Source organism: Hyla sarda, chromosome 11 (assembly GCF_029499605.1).
Source record: "Hyla sarda isolate aHylSar1 chromosome 11, aHylSar1.hap1, whole genome shotgun sequence".
Taxonomy (NCBI): Eukaryota; Metazoa; Chordata; class Amphibia; order Anura; family Hylidae; genus Hyla; species Hyla sarda.
The window spans coordinates 14,801,149-14,816,934 of NC_079199.1; the positions used below are offsets into that span (position 1 = coordinate 14,801,149).

General features: G+C 43.6%; 1 protein-coding gene across 1 annotated transcript; it reads right to left on the reverse strand.

Moving 5' to 3' along the window:
* Nucleotides 1-3,568: 3,568 nt before the first annotated feature.
* On the reverse strand, nt 3,569-6,040 carry LOC130295744 (uncharacterized). Its single transcript, XM_056546807.1, has 2 exons — nt 5,976-6,040; nt 3,569-5,435 (listed from the first exon to the last, which is right to left on the reverse strand). Exons 1-2 carry the CDS (start codon nt 6,038-6,040, stop codon nt 3,569-3,571), a joined length of 1,932 nt encoding a protein of 643 aa, XP_056402782.1.
* Between the last annotated feature and the right edge of the window lie 9,746 nt (nt 6,041-15,786).

Sequence of the window (15,786 nt, forward strand, 5' to 3'; positions counted from 1 at the left end):
AGTAATACAGGTAAAGAGTACAGAACATGTAATACCTCCCTGTACTTTAGGGGTTGCTTTCAGACAGGAATTCAGTGCATGCAGGGGTTTTACCAGTGAATGCCCATTGGTCGGTTCTTCCAGCCATTGACATGTTTCGCAGATTCCGTAGCATTGTATGTTGAGTCTGGTTTCAAGACCATTGTATGTTGAAACTATTGTATGTTGAGGCCATTGTAAGTTGAGGGATCACTGTATATTGTGAATGATAGAGAGTTCTGAAGAGAGTGTGGGCCCAAGACGGACATTGGAGCAGCATCTGCCACACAGGATGGGCAGGAGTACAGAAGAATACGTGATTCTGTACTGGGTCACCACACTAGATCAGCAGGCAGTATCATATATGATAAGCTTAGATACAGTAGATCAGCAGGCAGTCATTAATATGATCCGATTAGATACACCAGATGAGCAGACAGTATCACACATGATAGGATTGGATACACTGGCTCAGCAATTCAGTCTCCCAATTCGTCTTAATGTGTGGCTCACACTGCCTGAAAGATACACCACTTCAATTGACAGATCACCAAAGGCGGGCTTAGATACCCCAGCTTGATATACAGTATCAAATATAAAATGCTGACGTTTTATAGAACTTTTTTTTCCTGTGATGGCCTATTGTAATTCCTAACATATTTGTGAATCACCTAAGTTAAAGGGGTATTCCAGGAAAAAACTTTTTATATATATATATATATATATATATATATATATATATATATATAAAGTTTTTTCCTGGAATACCCCTTTACATATATATATATATATATATATATATATATTTCAACTGGCTCCAGAAAGTTAAACAGATTTGTAAATTACTTCTATTAAAAAATCTTCATCCTTCCAGTACTTATGAGTTGCTGAAGTTGAGTTGTTGTTTTCTGTCTAAGTGCTCTCTGATGACACGTGTCTTGGGAACTGTCCAGAGTAGAAACAAATCCCCATAGCAAACCTCTTCTACTCTGTGCAGTTCCCGAGACAAGCAGAGATGTCAGCAGAGAGCACTGTTGCCAGACAGAAAAGAACAACTCAACTTCAGCAGCTGAAGTTGGTGCAGAAAGTGCAAACGGAGACAATACCCCCATGTGCAAAATGAGAGCGTGACCAGGAGATGTCCACCCCTACGACCATTCCGGACAAAGTCCTTCTTCCGGGAGTGTGACTCCCGTTAGAAGGACTTTGTCCGAAACGGTCATAGGGGTGGACATCTCCTGGTCACGCTCTCAATTTGCACATGTGGGTATTGTCTCAGTTTGCACTTTCTGCACCAATGTACTTTGGTAGGATGTTTTAATACCCTTTTGCACTTTAAAAGCACTGTTGTGTAAATGTACCTCCATTGTGTGCAAATACATTGCTGCTTAAAGGGGTACTCCGGTGGAAAACTTTTTATTTTAAATCAACTGGTGCCAGAAAGTTAAACAGATTTGTAAATTACTTCTATAAAAAAAATCTTAATCCTTCCAGTTCTTATTAGCTGCTGAAGACTACATAGGAAATAATTTTCTTTTTGGAACACACAGCTCTCTGCTGACATCATGACCACAGTGCTCTCTGCTGACATCTCTGTCCATTTTAGGAACTGTCCAGAGCAGCATATGTTTGCTATGGGGATTTTCTCCAGCTCTGGACAGTTCCTAAAATGGACAGAGATGTCAGCAGAGAGCACTGTGCTCCTGATATCAGTGGAGAGCTCTGTGTTCCGAAAAGAATTCCCTCTGTAGTAATCAGCAGCTAATAAGTACTGGAAGGATTAAGATTTTTTTTATAGAAGTAATTTACAAATCTGTTTAACTTTCTGGCACCAGTTGATTTAAAAAAAAAAAAAAAAAAAAAAAAGTTTTCCCCCGGAGTACCCCTTTAAACCATGCATATAAAAATCTTTTGAAACGGCGGCCACTCAGCAAGCAGTATCAAACACTACAGGCTTAGATACGCTGGCTCAGCAGCACAATATACTCGGAGATTACAGGATGTAATGGAGGAATCTATAATGTGAGTGAAATCGTGACAGAATTCACTAGTTAGGCTCCGTTCTTTGGGAGGTTCTGTTAAGGATTCAGAAAAAGTAATAAAGCTAAAATTGTTTTCCGGGTAACATGCGGCTATTGCAATATAATCAGCCCCAGAGCAGGAAATTCTCATAATTACAACTCAGCAAATGGAAAAAAGACATTTCTTACAATGGAGATATTATCTCTTATAACATTTGTCAATCTGAGCACAATATTACAGTATATGTATAGCTATAGTCTACATGAACAGGACAGTCATTATACATATGCATTATACTCCAGAGGTGCGCTCACTATTCTGCTGGAGGGGTCACTGTGTACATACATTACATTACTTATCCTGTACTGATCCTGATTTATGTCTTGTATTATACTCCAGAGTTGTACTCACTATTCTGCTGGTGAGGTCACTGTGTATATACATTACATTACTTATCCTGTACTGATCCTGAGTTATATCCTGTATTATACTCCAGAGCTTTACTCACTATCCTGCTGGTGAGGTCACTGTGTATATACATTGCATTACTTATCCTGTACTGATCCTGAGTTATATCCTGTATTATACTCCAGAGCTGTACTCACTATTCTGCTGGTGGGATCACTGTGTACATACATTACATTACTTATCCTGTACTGATCCTGAGTTATATCCTGTATTATACTCCAGAGCTGTACTCACTATTCTGCTGGCGAGGTCACTGTGTACATACATTACATTACTTATCCTGTACTGATCCTGAGTTATATCCTGTATTATACTCCAGAGCTGCACTCACTATTCTCCTGGTCTAGTCACTGTGCACATACATTACTTATTTTATAGTAAGTTACAGCTTTTATTATACAATAACAATACATATTAGCAGTTCTGATCCTCTCTATTTATGTGATCACTTATAAATCCACTAATTCTGCAATAATTCTTCAGGACTGATGGTTGCGGCTGATTTCCTTCCGTGCTCCGCTATTTCCATGTCTCTCATAGAGATTTGTGGAGAATTCTTGCCATGTTCGGCCTTCATGGTGAATCTGAGACGTGGTCAGGATAGGTGGGATTTAGCAATTTAACCCTCGAAAGATCAAACCTTCACAGTATGTCCCAATTTATGTAGAATTTGAAAGATTCAATCATAATATTTTGGGTAAAAGTCACGACGGCCATCAGTCTCTTATGGCCATTCTGTCTCCAGAAAAGGGGCAGCAGCTTGGCCACATGCCCGCCACCCGTACCCACCCTGCAGTCATGATTCTTTCCAGCTCTATGAGCCTCTGTAATTAATCGCATCTCGTTAGATCTTTTCCGCTTGGTGCCCATTCACACCTCGCAGGCTCTTTGGCTGCATTGTTCTGCAGGGATTTTACATGTCGCCTGTGACCGCTGCTCCGCACCCGTCTCCAGACTAATTACTACACTAATCGCTCTGCAGCACATTGCTTCCAATCCATCTATTGCTTAATTGAGAAAAATTTTGGTCATTGGTCAAAGATACATGGTTAGGCTGGGTTCACATTGTGATGTGCTGCGATGGAGGATGATATGCTGTGATGGATGGAGATGTGCTGTGATGGAGGGAGATGTGCTGTGATGGAGGGAGATGTGCTGTGATGGAGGGAGATGTGCTGTGATGCAGGGAAGATGTGCTGTGATGGAGATAGATGTGCTGTGATGGAGGGGAGATGCGTTGTGATGGAGTCAGATGTGCTTTGATGGAGGGAGATGTGCTGTGATGGAGGGAGATGTGCTGTGATGGAGGGAAGATGTGCTGTGATGGAGGGAGATGTGCTGTGATGGAGGGGGATGTGCTGTAATGGAGGGGGATGTGCTTTGATGGAGGGAGATGTGTTGTGATGGAGGGGAGATGTGCTGTGATGGAGGGGAGATGTGCTGTGATGGAGGGAGATGTGCTGTGATGGAGGGAGATGTGCTGTGATGGAGAATGATGTGCTGTGATGGATGGAGATGTGCTGTGATGGAGTGAGATGTGCTGTGATGGAGGGAGAGGTGCTGTGATGGAGGGAGATGTGCTTTGATGGAGGGAGATGTGCTGTGATGGAGGGAGATGTGCTGTGATGGAGGGAGATGTGTTGGGATGGAGGGAAGATGTGCTGTGATGAAGGGGATGTGCTGTGATGGAGGGGGAATTGCTGTGATGGAGGGGGATGTGCTGTGATGGAGGGAGATGTGCTGTGATGGAGGGAGATGTGCTGTAATGGAGGGGAAAATGTGCTGTGATGGAGGGGATGTGCTGTGATGGAGGGGGAGATGTGCTGTGATGGAGGGAGATGTGCTGTGATGAAGGGAGATGTGCTGTGATGGAGGGGGAGATGTGCTGTGATGGAGGGAGAGATGTGCTGTGATGGAGGGGGATGTGCTGTGATGGAGGGGGGTGTGCTGTGATGGAGGGAGATGTGCTGTGATGGAGGGAGATGTGCTGTGATGGAGGGGGATGTGCTGTGATGGAGGGGATGTGCTGTGATGGAGGGGAGATGTGCTGTGATGGAGGGAGATGTGCTGTGATGGAGGGAGATGTGCTGTGATGGAGGGAGATGTGCTGTGATGGAGGGAGATGTGTTGTGATGGAGGGAGATGTGCTGTGATGGAGGGAGATGTGCTGTGATGGAGGGAGATGTGCTGTGATGGAGGGGGATGGGCTGTGATGGAGGGAGATGTGCTGTGATGGAGGGAGATGTGCTGTGATGGAGGGAGATGTGCTGTGATGGAGGGGGATGGGCTGTGATGGAGGGAGATGTGCTGTGATGGAGGGGGATGGGCTGTGATGGAGGGAGATGGGCTGTGATGGAGGGAGATGTGCTGTGATGGAGGGAGATGTGCTGTGATGGAGGGAGATGTGCTGTGATGGAGGGAGATGTGCTGTGATGGAGGGAGATGTGCTGTGATGGAGGGAGATGTGCTGTGATGGAGGGAGATGTGCTGTGATGGAGGGGGATGGGCTGTGATGGAGGGAGATGTGCTGTGATGGAGGGGGATGGGCTGTGATGGAGGGAGATGGGCTGTGATGGAGGGAGATGTGCTGTGATGGAGGGAGATGTGCTGTGATGGAGGGAGATGTGCTGTGATGGAGGGAGATGTGCTGTGATGGAGGGAGATGTGCTGTGATGGAGGGAGATGTGCTGTGATGGAGGGAGATGTGCTGTGATGGAGGGAGATGTGCTGTGATGGAGGGAGATGTGCTGTGATGGAGGGGGATGGGCTGTGATGGAGGGAGATGTGCTGTGATGGAGGGGGATGGGCTGTGATGGAGGGAGATGGGCTGTGATGGAGGGAGATGTGCTGTGATGGAGGGAGATGTGCTGTGATGGAGGGAGATGTGCTGTGATGGAGGGAGATGTGCTGTGATGGAGGGAGATGTGCTGTGATGGAGGGAGATGTGTTAGGATTGAGTGGAATTCCCAGAAGTAAAAACTTCCTGATTACAGCTCTGGATATAAATGGAGCATAAATCACAGCATAATGGGGGAGATTTATCAAACCCTGTATAGGGTTAGCAACCAATCAGATGGCTTATTTTATATTTCAGAGGCCCTTTTAAAAATAAAAGAAGTGATCTGATTGGTTGTTATGGTAAACTTCCCCTCTGCACAGGTTTTGAACCCCGCCCCCCCATATCTTTTCCAGTCCTCTGCATAATATATTATCCTATGGGGAGTAGTTATATCATATGGGGTCATGGGTCACAGAGTACGATTAGGAGATCTTCACATTGGCGTTGACCATTCCTTGGGACATATTGGGGGAACTTTCTCTGTAGAAATTAGAACAAGGAGCCAGGGACGTGGTGTTCTATTCGCACCGGAGCAGTAAGTGGGTATCGACTTGTGACTTGCGTGTTTTCTTCGTATTTAGCATTTTTGAGGTTAATGATGTAAATACAGTCAATCATTCTCATTTACCTGGATCCTGGGACTGAGAACCTGCAGACTTCATTACAGACCTGCTGACTAAGCCCCCGACTCATGGACGCCCTGGGACCCCGGGAGGGGACGGATTACTGACTAATCTGGAATAACAGCAGAATATTAGGGCTACACTATGGTGTTCACAGCCTCCTGCTATAGGCTATACTATTACTCTAAGGTGGAGAGATAGATAGATATGGGATAGATAGATAGATATGAGATAGATAGATAGATAGATAGATAGATATGAGATAGATGATATGAGATAGATAGATAGATAGATAGATAGATATGAGATAGATATGAGATAGATAGATAGATAGATAGATAGATAGATAGATAGATAGATAGATATGAGATAGATAGATATGAAATAGAGAGATATGAGATAGATAGATAGATAGATAGATATGAGATAGATAGATAAATAGATAGATATGAGATAGATAGATATTTAGAAAGATATTAGATAGAAAGATAGATAGATATGAGATAGATAGATATGAGATAGATAGATATGAGATAGATATTAGATAGATAGATAGATAGATAGATAGATATGAGATAGATAGATAGATAGGTAGGTAGGTAGGTAGGTAGATAGATAGATAGATAGATAGGTAGGTAGGTAGATAGATAGATAGATAGATATGAGATAGATAGATATGAGATAGATAGATAGATAGATAGATAGATAGATATGTGATATATAGATATGAGATAGATAGATAGATATGAGATAGATAGATAGATAGATAGATATGAGATAGATAGATAGATAGATAGATAGATATGAGATAGATGATATGAGATAGATAGATAGATAGATAGATATGAGATAGATATGAGATAGATAGATAGATATGAGATAGATAGATATGAAATAGAGAGATATGAGATAGATAGATAGATATGAGATAGATAGATAAATAGATAGCAAAAAGATAAAGGCAGCACCTCAGTCGTCCAGAGTAGGAGAAGAAAATGAAAAAGGAGATGGGGTGCACGCATTCCTAGAACCTGGGTCCACTGGTTCCTCAATCCAGAAAAGTAAAGATGATGCAGCACTCCACAATAATGCATAAGGTGGTGTTTATTCCAGCATGTGCAAAGACAACGTTTCACCAGTCTCTCACGAGAAAGCCAGTGAGAGACTGGTGAAACGTTGTCTTTGCACATGCTGGAATAAACACCACCTTATGCATTATTGTGGAGTGCTGCATTATCTTTACTTTTCTAGATAAATAGATAGATATGAGATAGATAGATATTTAGAAAGATATTAGATAGAAAGATAGATAGATATGAGATAGATAGATATGAGATAGATAGATATGAGATAGATATTAGATAGATAGATAGATATGAGATAGATAGATAGATAGATAGATAGATAGGTAGGTAGGTAGGTAGATAGATAGATAGATAGATATGAGATAGATAGATATGAGATAGATAGATTTATGCACTTTTTGTACTGTGCTGAGGATGGAATACTATCTGTGTACTGCGATCTTTTAATTTGGATAGATAGATAGATATGAGATAGATAGATATGAGATAGATAGATAGATATGTGATATATAGATATGAGATAGATAGATAGATAGATAGATATCAGATAGATAGATAGATATGAGATAGATAGATAGATAGATAGATATGAGATAGATAGATAGATAGATAGATAGATATGAGATAGATATATAGATATATAGATAGATAGATAGGAGATAGATAGATAGATAGATAGATATGAGACAGATAGATAGATATGAGAATCTAGAACAGTATCTACCAACTTATGATGTCATTTGAGTTATTTTCCTGAGACTAGAATCAGGACAACTCATAAATTCTGCCTGTAAATTTAGAGTGAAGCTAAAAGAAAATATGGATCATTGAGGAAGGGGAGCGGGGACAGTCAGTAGAATAGATTATTTGCACTTTCCTCTCCCAGTTTCCCTCCGATTATCTATAGCAGTGGTCTCCAACCTGCGGACCTCCAGATGTTGCAAAACTACAACTCCCAGCATGCCCGGGCAGCCAACGGCTGTTCGGGCATGCTGGAAGTTGTAGTTTTGCAACATCTGGAGGTCCGCAGGTTGGAAACCACTGATCTATGGGATGACAAATGTACAGACTTCGTCCTGCGGCCAAGAAGCTGATCCACCACTGATGCCACCAAACAACGGACACACATGCGGCTGAACCCTAAGAAATCCACAGGATGGAAAGATCTCTAAGGGGGAGATTTATCAAAACCTGTGCAGAGGAAAAGTTGTCCAGTTGCCCATAGCAACCAATCAGATCGCTTCTTTCATTTTTCACAAGGCCTCTACAAAATGAAAGCAGCGATTTGATTGGTTGCTATGGGCAACTGGACAACTTTTCCTCTGCAGAGGTTTTGATAAATCTCCCCCTAAGTTCTTATACAACAGCTGGAGTAAGACAGGGGCGACCACAGGATGGAAATGCTTCACTGGAGCTGTCAGCCAACAGATGTTCGGGCATGCTGGGAGTTGTAGTTTTGCAGAACCTGGAGGACCACAGTTTGAAGAACACTAAGATATTCTATTAAAGTGATAAAGCTTAATACAAGCTTAAGCTTAAGCAAGAAGATCCAGATCCACAAGATACAAAGAAGTAAACAGAAATATCTAAAAGAATAAAATACACTTCTAAAAAGCATCTAACACACAGTCATGGGGGGGGGGTTCATTGTTGGCTATTTTCTTAACCCCTTAAAGGGGTACTCTGCTGAAAACATCTTATTCCCTATGGAAATCGCCATGCCCCCTCCATTCATGTCTATAGACATTAATGGAGGGGGCGTGGCGTGATGTCACTAGGGGGCGTGGTGTGATGTCACTAGGGGGCGTGGCATGATGTCACTGGGGGCGTGGTGTGATGTCACTAGGGGGCGTGACAAGATGTCACTGGGGGCGTGGTGTGATGTCACTAGGGGGCGTGACAAGATGTCACTGGGGGCGTGGTGTGATGTCACTAAGGGGGCGTGGCGTGATGTCACTAGGGGGCGTGGCATGATGTCACTAGGAGGCATGGTGTGATGTCACTAGGGGGCGTGGCGTGATGTCACTAGGGGGCGTGGTGTGATGTCACTAGGGGGCGTGGTGTGATGTCACTAGGGGGCGTGGCGTGATGTCACTAGGGGGCATGGCATGATGTCACTAGGGGGCATGGTGTGATGTCACTAGGGGGCGTGGCGTGATGTCACTAGGGGGCGTGGTGTGATGTCACTAGGGGCGTGGTGTGATGTCACTAGTGGGCGTGGCGTGATGTCACTAGGGGGCGTGGCGTGATGGCACTAGGGGGCGTGGTGTGATGTCACTAGGGGGCGTGGCGTGATGTCACTAGGGGGCGTGGCGTGATGTCACTAGGGGGCGTGGTTGTGACATCACATCCCCCATCTCGGAGGCAGCGCCTGGCACAGAATGATAGGGGGCTGCATCGAGATTGCGGGGGTCCCCAGTGGCGGGACCCCATGCGATCATACATCTTATCTTCTATCCTTTGGATAGGGGATAAGATGTATAAAGCCGAAATACCCCTTTAAGAGGTTAAGCTACCCAACCCCCCCTTGACTCTCTTAGGACCTCTTCTGAGTTGCAGAACTTCTCCGGTAGTTTTGGCGCCGTATCCATGTGATTAGCGGCCTCTTAATCTTGATTTTGATTTATCATTGACCCCGCGTTTTAATAAACTTTTATCATCCTCCGCGAAGCTCCAGCCATAATTATTTTCTACAAAAGCAATTAGTCTGTATATCGGCGTGCGCCGCGCCTTCCCCCCAACCGCTGATATCATCTCGCTGTAATTATTATTATTATCTGATGGGTCCCGGTGAATACAATTCGGTGGATTTATTCCCACTCGAAATTTGCTGAAGACTAAAAAGAAAGTGAAGGAAGAGGATCCGACCAAACTGAATGTTACGATGTTATTTCAATATTATTACTGTCGGCTCAATGGATACCTGCACTGATAGGGGTATTGTCGTGCCTGGGAAATTAGGTGAAATGGAAGGATGTCGTTAGCGGTTAAAGGGGTACTCCACTGGAAAACATATATATATATATATATATATATATATATATATATATATATTTTTTTTTTTTTTTATATCAACTGGTGCCAGAAAGTTAAACAGATTTGTAAAGTACTTCTATTTCAAAGTCTTAATCCTTCCAGTACTTATCAGCTGCTGTATTCTCCACAGGAAGTTCTTTTTCTTTTTGAATTTCTCTTCTGTCTGACCACAGTGCTCTCTGCTGACACCTCTCTCCATGTCAGGAACTGTCCAGAGCAGCATAGGTTTTCTATGGGTATCTGCTTGTACTCTGGACAGTTCCTATAATAGACAAAGGTGTCAGCAGAGAGCACTGTGGTCAGACAGAAAAGAAATTCAAAAAGAAAAGAACTTCCTGTGGAGCATGCAGCAGCTGATAAGTACTGGAAGGTTTAAGATTTTTCAATTGAAGTAATTTACAAATCTCAAAGTGAAGCAAGAAAGCGGGGAGAGCACTCAGGAAGCAATATCAACTTCTACGACTTGCAGCAAGGTCCGCGGCAACCTATCTCAATGTCTTGTGCACAAACACAAGCATGAAGCATCAATATAAAAAAAAGCAAAGAACACGTAGGTGCACTCACCGCTAGGCAGAGACGGTCAGGTGTGGGAGTCCGGTAACGGGATGCCGGTTCACGGCATAGGCGCTGGTGTGTGGCGCTCGAGGCTACACAAGCGCCTATGCCATGACCCGCCATCCCATTACCGGACTCCCACACCGGACCGTCTCTGCCTAGCGGTGAGTGCACCTACGTGTTCTTTGTTTTTTTTTTCTTTTTTCTACAAATCTGTTTAACTTTCTGGCACCAGTTGATTTAAAAAAAAAAAAATGTTTTCCAGGGGAGTACCCCTTTAAAGAAGCCCTCTGGGAAATTATTTTTCCTTGGCTTCTATAGTGCAGCATAGGCTATTTATAGATATCAATGAAGAGGTTCTTGTGTATGCCTTGTGCTTAACTGTTGTCGCATGCGTGAGAAAGACAACGTAGTTCCTGTTTGTAACACTGCACCTGATGGAATAAACTGATTGTCTTCACTTCACGGACTGTGTGCTGTCTCCTTCAATCCTTTTTTGTATGGCTTCTAGCCAAGGGTCCATATACCTGCATGCACCACCATCTACTTTCCTAAATTAAATGTTCTGCTTTGCTGTCTTTGCAGCAGGATACAGATAGATCTGGAGGGGAGGTGTATTACTACTTTATATCCTGATCCTATAGTGATAGCAGCAGTATACAGATAGAGCTAAAGGGGAGGTGAATAACTACTATATATCCTGATCCCATAAAGATAGCAGTAGTAAACAGAGAGAGCTGGAGGGTGGCGTATTACTACTATATATCTTGATCCCATAGAGATAGCAGTAGTATACAGATAGAGCTGGAGGGGAGATGTATAACTACAAAAAGTCCTCTTCCAATAGAGACAGCTGCAGCAGTAGTAAACAGACAGAGCTCAAGAGGAGGTGTATAACTACTAAATATCCTGATCCCATAGAGATAGCAGCAGAAGCAGTATACAGATAGAGCTGGATGAGTGTATAACTTCTATCTATTTTGATCCCATAGAGATAACAGCAGTATACAGATAGAGCTGGAGGCAGGTATATAACGACTATATATCCTAATCCCATGGAGATAACAGCAGCAGTATACAGATAGAGCTGGAGGGGAGGTTTATAACTACTAAATATCCTGATCCCATAGAGATAGCAGCAGAAGCAGTATACAGATAGAGCTGGAGGGGAGGTGTATAACTACTATATATCCTAATCCCATAAAGAAAGCAGCAGCAGTATACAGATAGGTAGGTGATTATCCCATCCTGTGTTTTGCAGGAAGTCAGCACCCAGAACTGACATCCTATTCTGGCACATTTAGCTCTGGAAGTCAGACCGGTGATCACATGACCAAGTTACAGTAATTTAACATATGGATTCAGTTGTACTGGGATAAAACAGATGGCTCTATAGCAATAGTAATAGTGAGTGTACCTGATATGGGGGGAAAAAAACAACTACTGAGTGCTACTTTAAACAATGCATTTTCTATACCAGTGGTCTCCAAGTTGTGAACCTTCATATGTTGCAAAACTACAACTCCAAGCATGCCCAGACAGCCGTTGGAGGTCGCCAATCTGCTGTATCCTTTCTGTATCACTTTCAATAGCTGTGACACTGCCATGTTTGGCAAAGCCATCCATAACCTAAATAATCTACAATGCTCCAGTCACCTCCAGAGCTGTATTCACAGGAAAGGCAGCAGTGCTCAGACTATATAATGCACTCTCTTACAATGAGAGCTCCCCTTTAAATGGGCATTGTGAGATACAAAAACTTTTGATATGTTGTAAAGCATATAGGGTATAATCAATAGGTTTTGCAATTGCTTTCATTTGAAATTTTTCAGTATTTCATACAAAAAAAAAGCCAATCAAACAACTGCCCCCCCTGCCTGCTTGGACACATACTAGTCCTGCTGTGTCCATGAGTCATCACCTATGTCATGGACACACTTCCTTGATTGACAGCTGTGAGCGCAGGGCTCAGAGCTGGAGGAAAAATCCTCCCACTGTCATCTTGTGTCCCACTACTGTCAGTGAGGAGAAGCTGGGAGTTGTAGTTTTGCTAATGTTAGGGGAGATGTGAGCAGACAGCATACTGAGGGAGGGGGCGGAGACCTGCACAGTGAGGCCACGCCCCCTCCTTTTGAGAGGAATTCAGACTAGTCAGCTAAATTAAAAGTGTCATAAAAAAGTAAATAAAGGTTCTAGACACATAAAAATTTGATGTACATGGTCAGGATTAGGTACTGAGTGATATAATGAAAAAAAAATGTTTTGTTGTATCTGACAGGTACACTTTAACTCTTGAGACGCTGAGCCTTCGTGACCCTTCGGCAGGGGATCAGTTGGGGTCTTCGTGGCTTCTCCATGGCTCACCGGCCTTTGTATCCGCTCACATTATTTGGGCCGCTGCTCAATAATCCAGACCGTGTATGAATCACCCAGCAATGTTTTCTGTTTTTAGCACAAGTCATAGGCGGTGCGGCGGCGGCGGGGGCGGGGTCGTGCGTCTCCGTGGTGTGAATCCTTTCTGACTTTTCTATGAATTGCTGGAGACAGACAATGAGAACACATGGAGGCAACGCTTGTAATTCGGCCTGAAAAGCAATCCGGGCCTATAAGGGGCGTCTAGGAGACATAGTGATTCAAAGAGATGGAGCTACAACCAGCGCCAGCAACACTGCACATACATGCCGGCCGCCGAACATTAGGATCCTGTGGCGTTCCTAAAAAAAAAAAAAAAAAAGGTATAGACATAGGTGGCTGCATAAATGTAGCAGAGCTGAGTGTGTGATTTAAAGGGGTACTCCACTGGAAAATATGTTATTAAATTAATTGGTGGCAGAAAGTTAAACACATTTTTTAATTACTTAACCCTTCCAGGCAATTTTTCCCAACCAGGATGCCTCCGGCCTATGCAAAACTACAACTCTCAGCATGCCCGGACAGCCAACGGCTTTATCAAGGGCAAAGGTGGTTACGGCCAGCGAAACGTCGGGGGGTTTGTTGGCACATGGCATTTTAAATGCAGTCTAAGGCTCAGAATATTCCAAAATCATAGCTAGTATCTACATACATGAACAATTCATGATAGGATATCCCAATTGGGAACAATTAGACCAGCCATCTGAGGAAACAAATAATAGGGGAGTGACTCCATAACAAACTGAACTAACAGACTGGGGTTTTAAACACACACATTATATTTTGGATATTGCTCACATTTGAAATTTTAAACATGAATAAATAAAGGAATTCATTTTAATTGGATAGGGATCCCTAGTTTGGGAATTAGCCCCAGGAAGGTGTATACCTGAATGAGAATAGTTGTTTGAGTTATAACCCTGGGAACCCTTATTTTCAAGATCTCTGCTTGCTGTCAGTCGGTGGGAACGTTCTTGTTTGCACAGCCTTCTCCTGACCGAATTCTGCTGAACTGATTGCAACAATGTATCAACCATCTGGGTGCGCAACACTGCAGCCACAGCTCTTACCTACACTGATACATTGTAACAAACTTCAGCTGTGTGAGCTGCACTGTTTCTATTTAGCAACGGCGAGAATATATCTTGATACACTTATATGATGTATATTTTATTGCATGTACAGGGTTTACTGGCATCATTGACTTCCCCCTAAGGTCAAATGTTTCTTAGCCTGTGACTCTCCAGCTGTTGCAGAACTACAACTCCCAGCATGTCCTGACAGCCGAAGGCTGTCAGGGCATGCTGGGAGATGTAGTTCTGCAACATCTAGTAAGCCGTGGTTTAGGTGAGTAAAGTAAGTATATTTTATGGAAAATTCTATGGATTCTGTTGAAGATTCTATGGGAAACATTTTTTTTAATCTTTACCCGGACGAGCCCCCCAATTTATCAAAATCCTTTGTTTTTCATAGCAGAAGAGCCACAGTTTGAGGATCACAGCTCTATAGTGCAGTGTTTCTTAAATAGGGTGCCTCCAGGTGTCGCAGTCTTTGACTATCTGGGCATGCTGGGAGTTGTAGTTTTGCAACAGCTGGAGGCACCCTGTTTGGGAAAGACCGCTATAGTGTGTAGGTGAAGCAGTGCCAGGTATGGTAGCACGAATATGGAACGTAGCCTCAGATCCCACCGTGTTCTACTTCATATTGATTTATCAAGTGGGTGTCTGGGTAGTCTGGGAGTTGTAGTTAAGCAACAGCTGGAGGCACCCTGGTTGGGAAACACCGCTATAGTGTGTAGGTGAAACAGTGCCAGGTATGGTAGCATGAATATGGAACGTAGCCTCAGATCCCATGGTGTTCTACTTCATATTGATTTATCAAGTGGGTGTCTGGGTAGTCTGGGAGTTGTAGTTTTGCATCAGCTGGAGGCACCCTGTTTGGGAAACACCGCTATAGTATGTAGGTGAAGCAGTGCCAGGTATGATAGCAGGAGCATGGAAGCTGCAGGGTCCTATAGTACCGCCACTAATCTCCACTGCTACAATGTAGCCTCAGATCCCACCGTGTTCTACTTCATATTGATTTATCATGTGGGTGTCTGGGTAGTCAGGGAGTTGTAGTTTAACAACAGCTGGAGGCACACTGGTTGGGAAGCACTGCTATAGTGTATAGGTGAAGCAGTGCCAGGTATGGTAGCATGAATATGGAACGTAGCCTCAGATCCCATGGTGTTCTACTTCATATTGATTTATCAAGTGGGTGTCTGGGTAGTCTGGGAGTTGTAGTTTTGCATCAGCTGGAGGCACCCTGTTTGGGAAACACCGCTATAGTGTGTAGGTGAAGCAGTGCCAGGTATGATAGCAGGAGCATGGAAGCTGCAGGGTCCTATAGTACCGCCACTAATCTCCACTGCTACAACTTAGCCTCAGATCCCATCGTGTTCTACTTCATATTGATTTATCAAGTGTGTGTCTGGGTAGTCTGGGAGTTGTAGTTTAGCAACAGCTGGAGGCATACTGGTTGGGAAGCACTGCTATAGTGTGTAGGTGAAGCAGTGCCAGGTATGGTAGCATGAATATGGAACGTAGCCTCAGATCCCATGGTGTTCTACTTCATATTGATTTATCAAGTGGGTGTCTGGGTAGTCTGGGAGTTGTAGTTTAGCAACAGCTGGAGGCACACTGGTTGGGAAGCACTGCTATAGTGTGTAGGTGAAGCAGTGCCAGGT

Coding starts and splice junctions, on each gene's coding strand:
- LOC130295744 (XM_056546807.1), bottom strand. CDS start 6,040: ATGAGTCGGGGGCTTAGTCAGCAGGTCTGTAATGAAGTCTGCAGGTTC. Junction 5,436..5,975: donor TTCTCAGTCCCAGGATCCAG/GTAAATGAGAAT, acceptor CCTCCATCACAG/CACATCTCCCTCCATCACAG.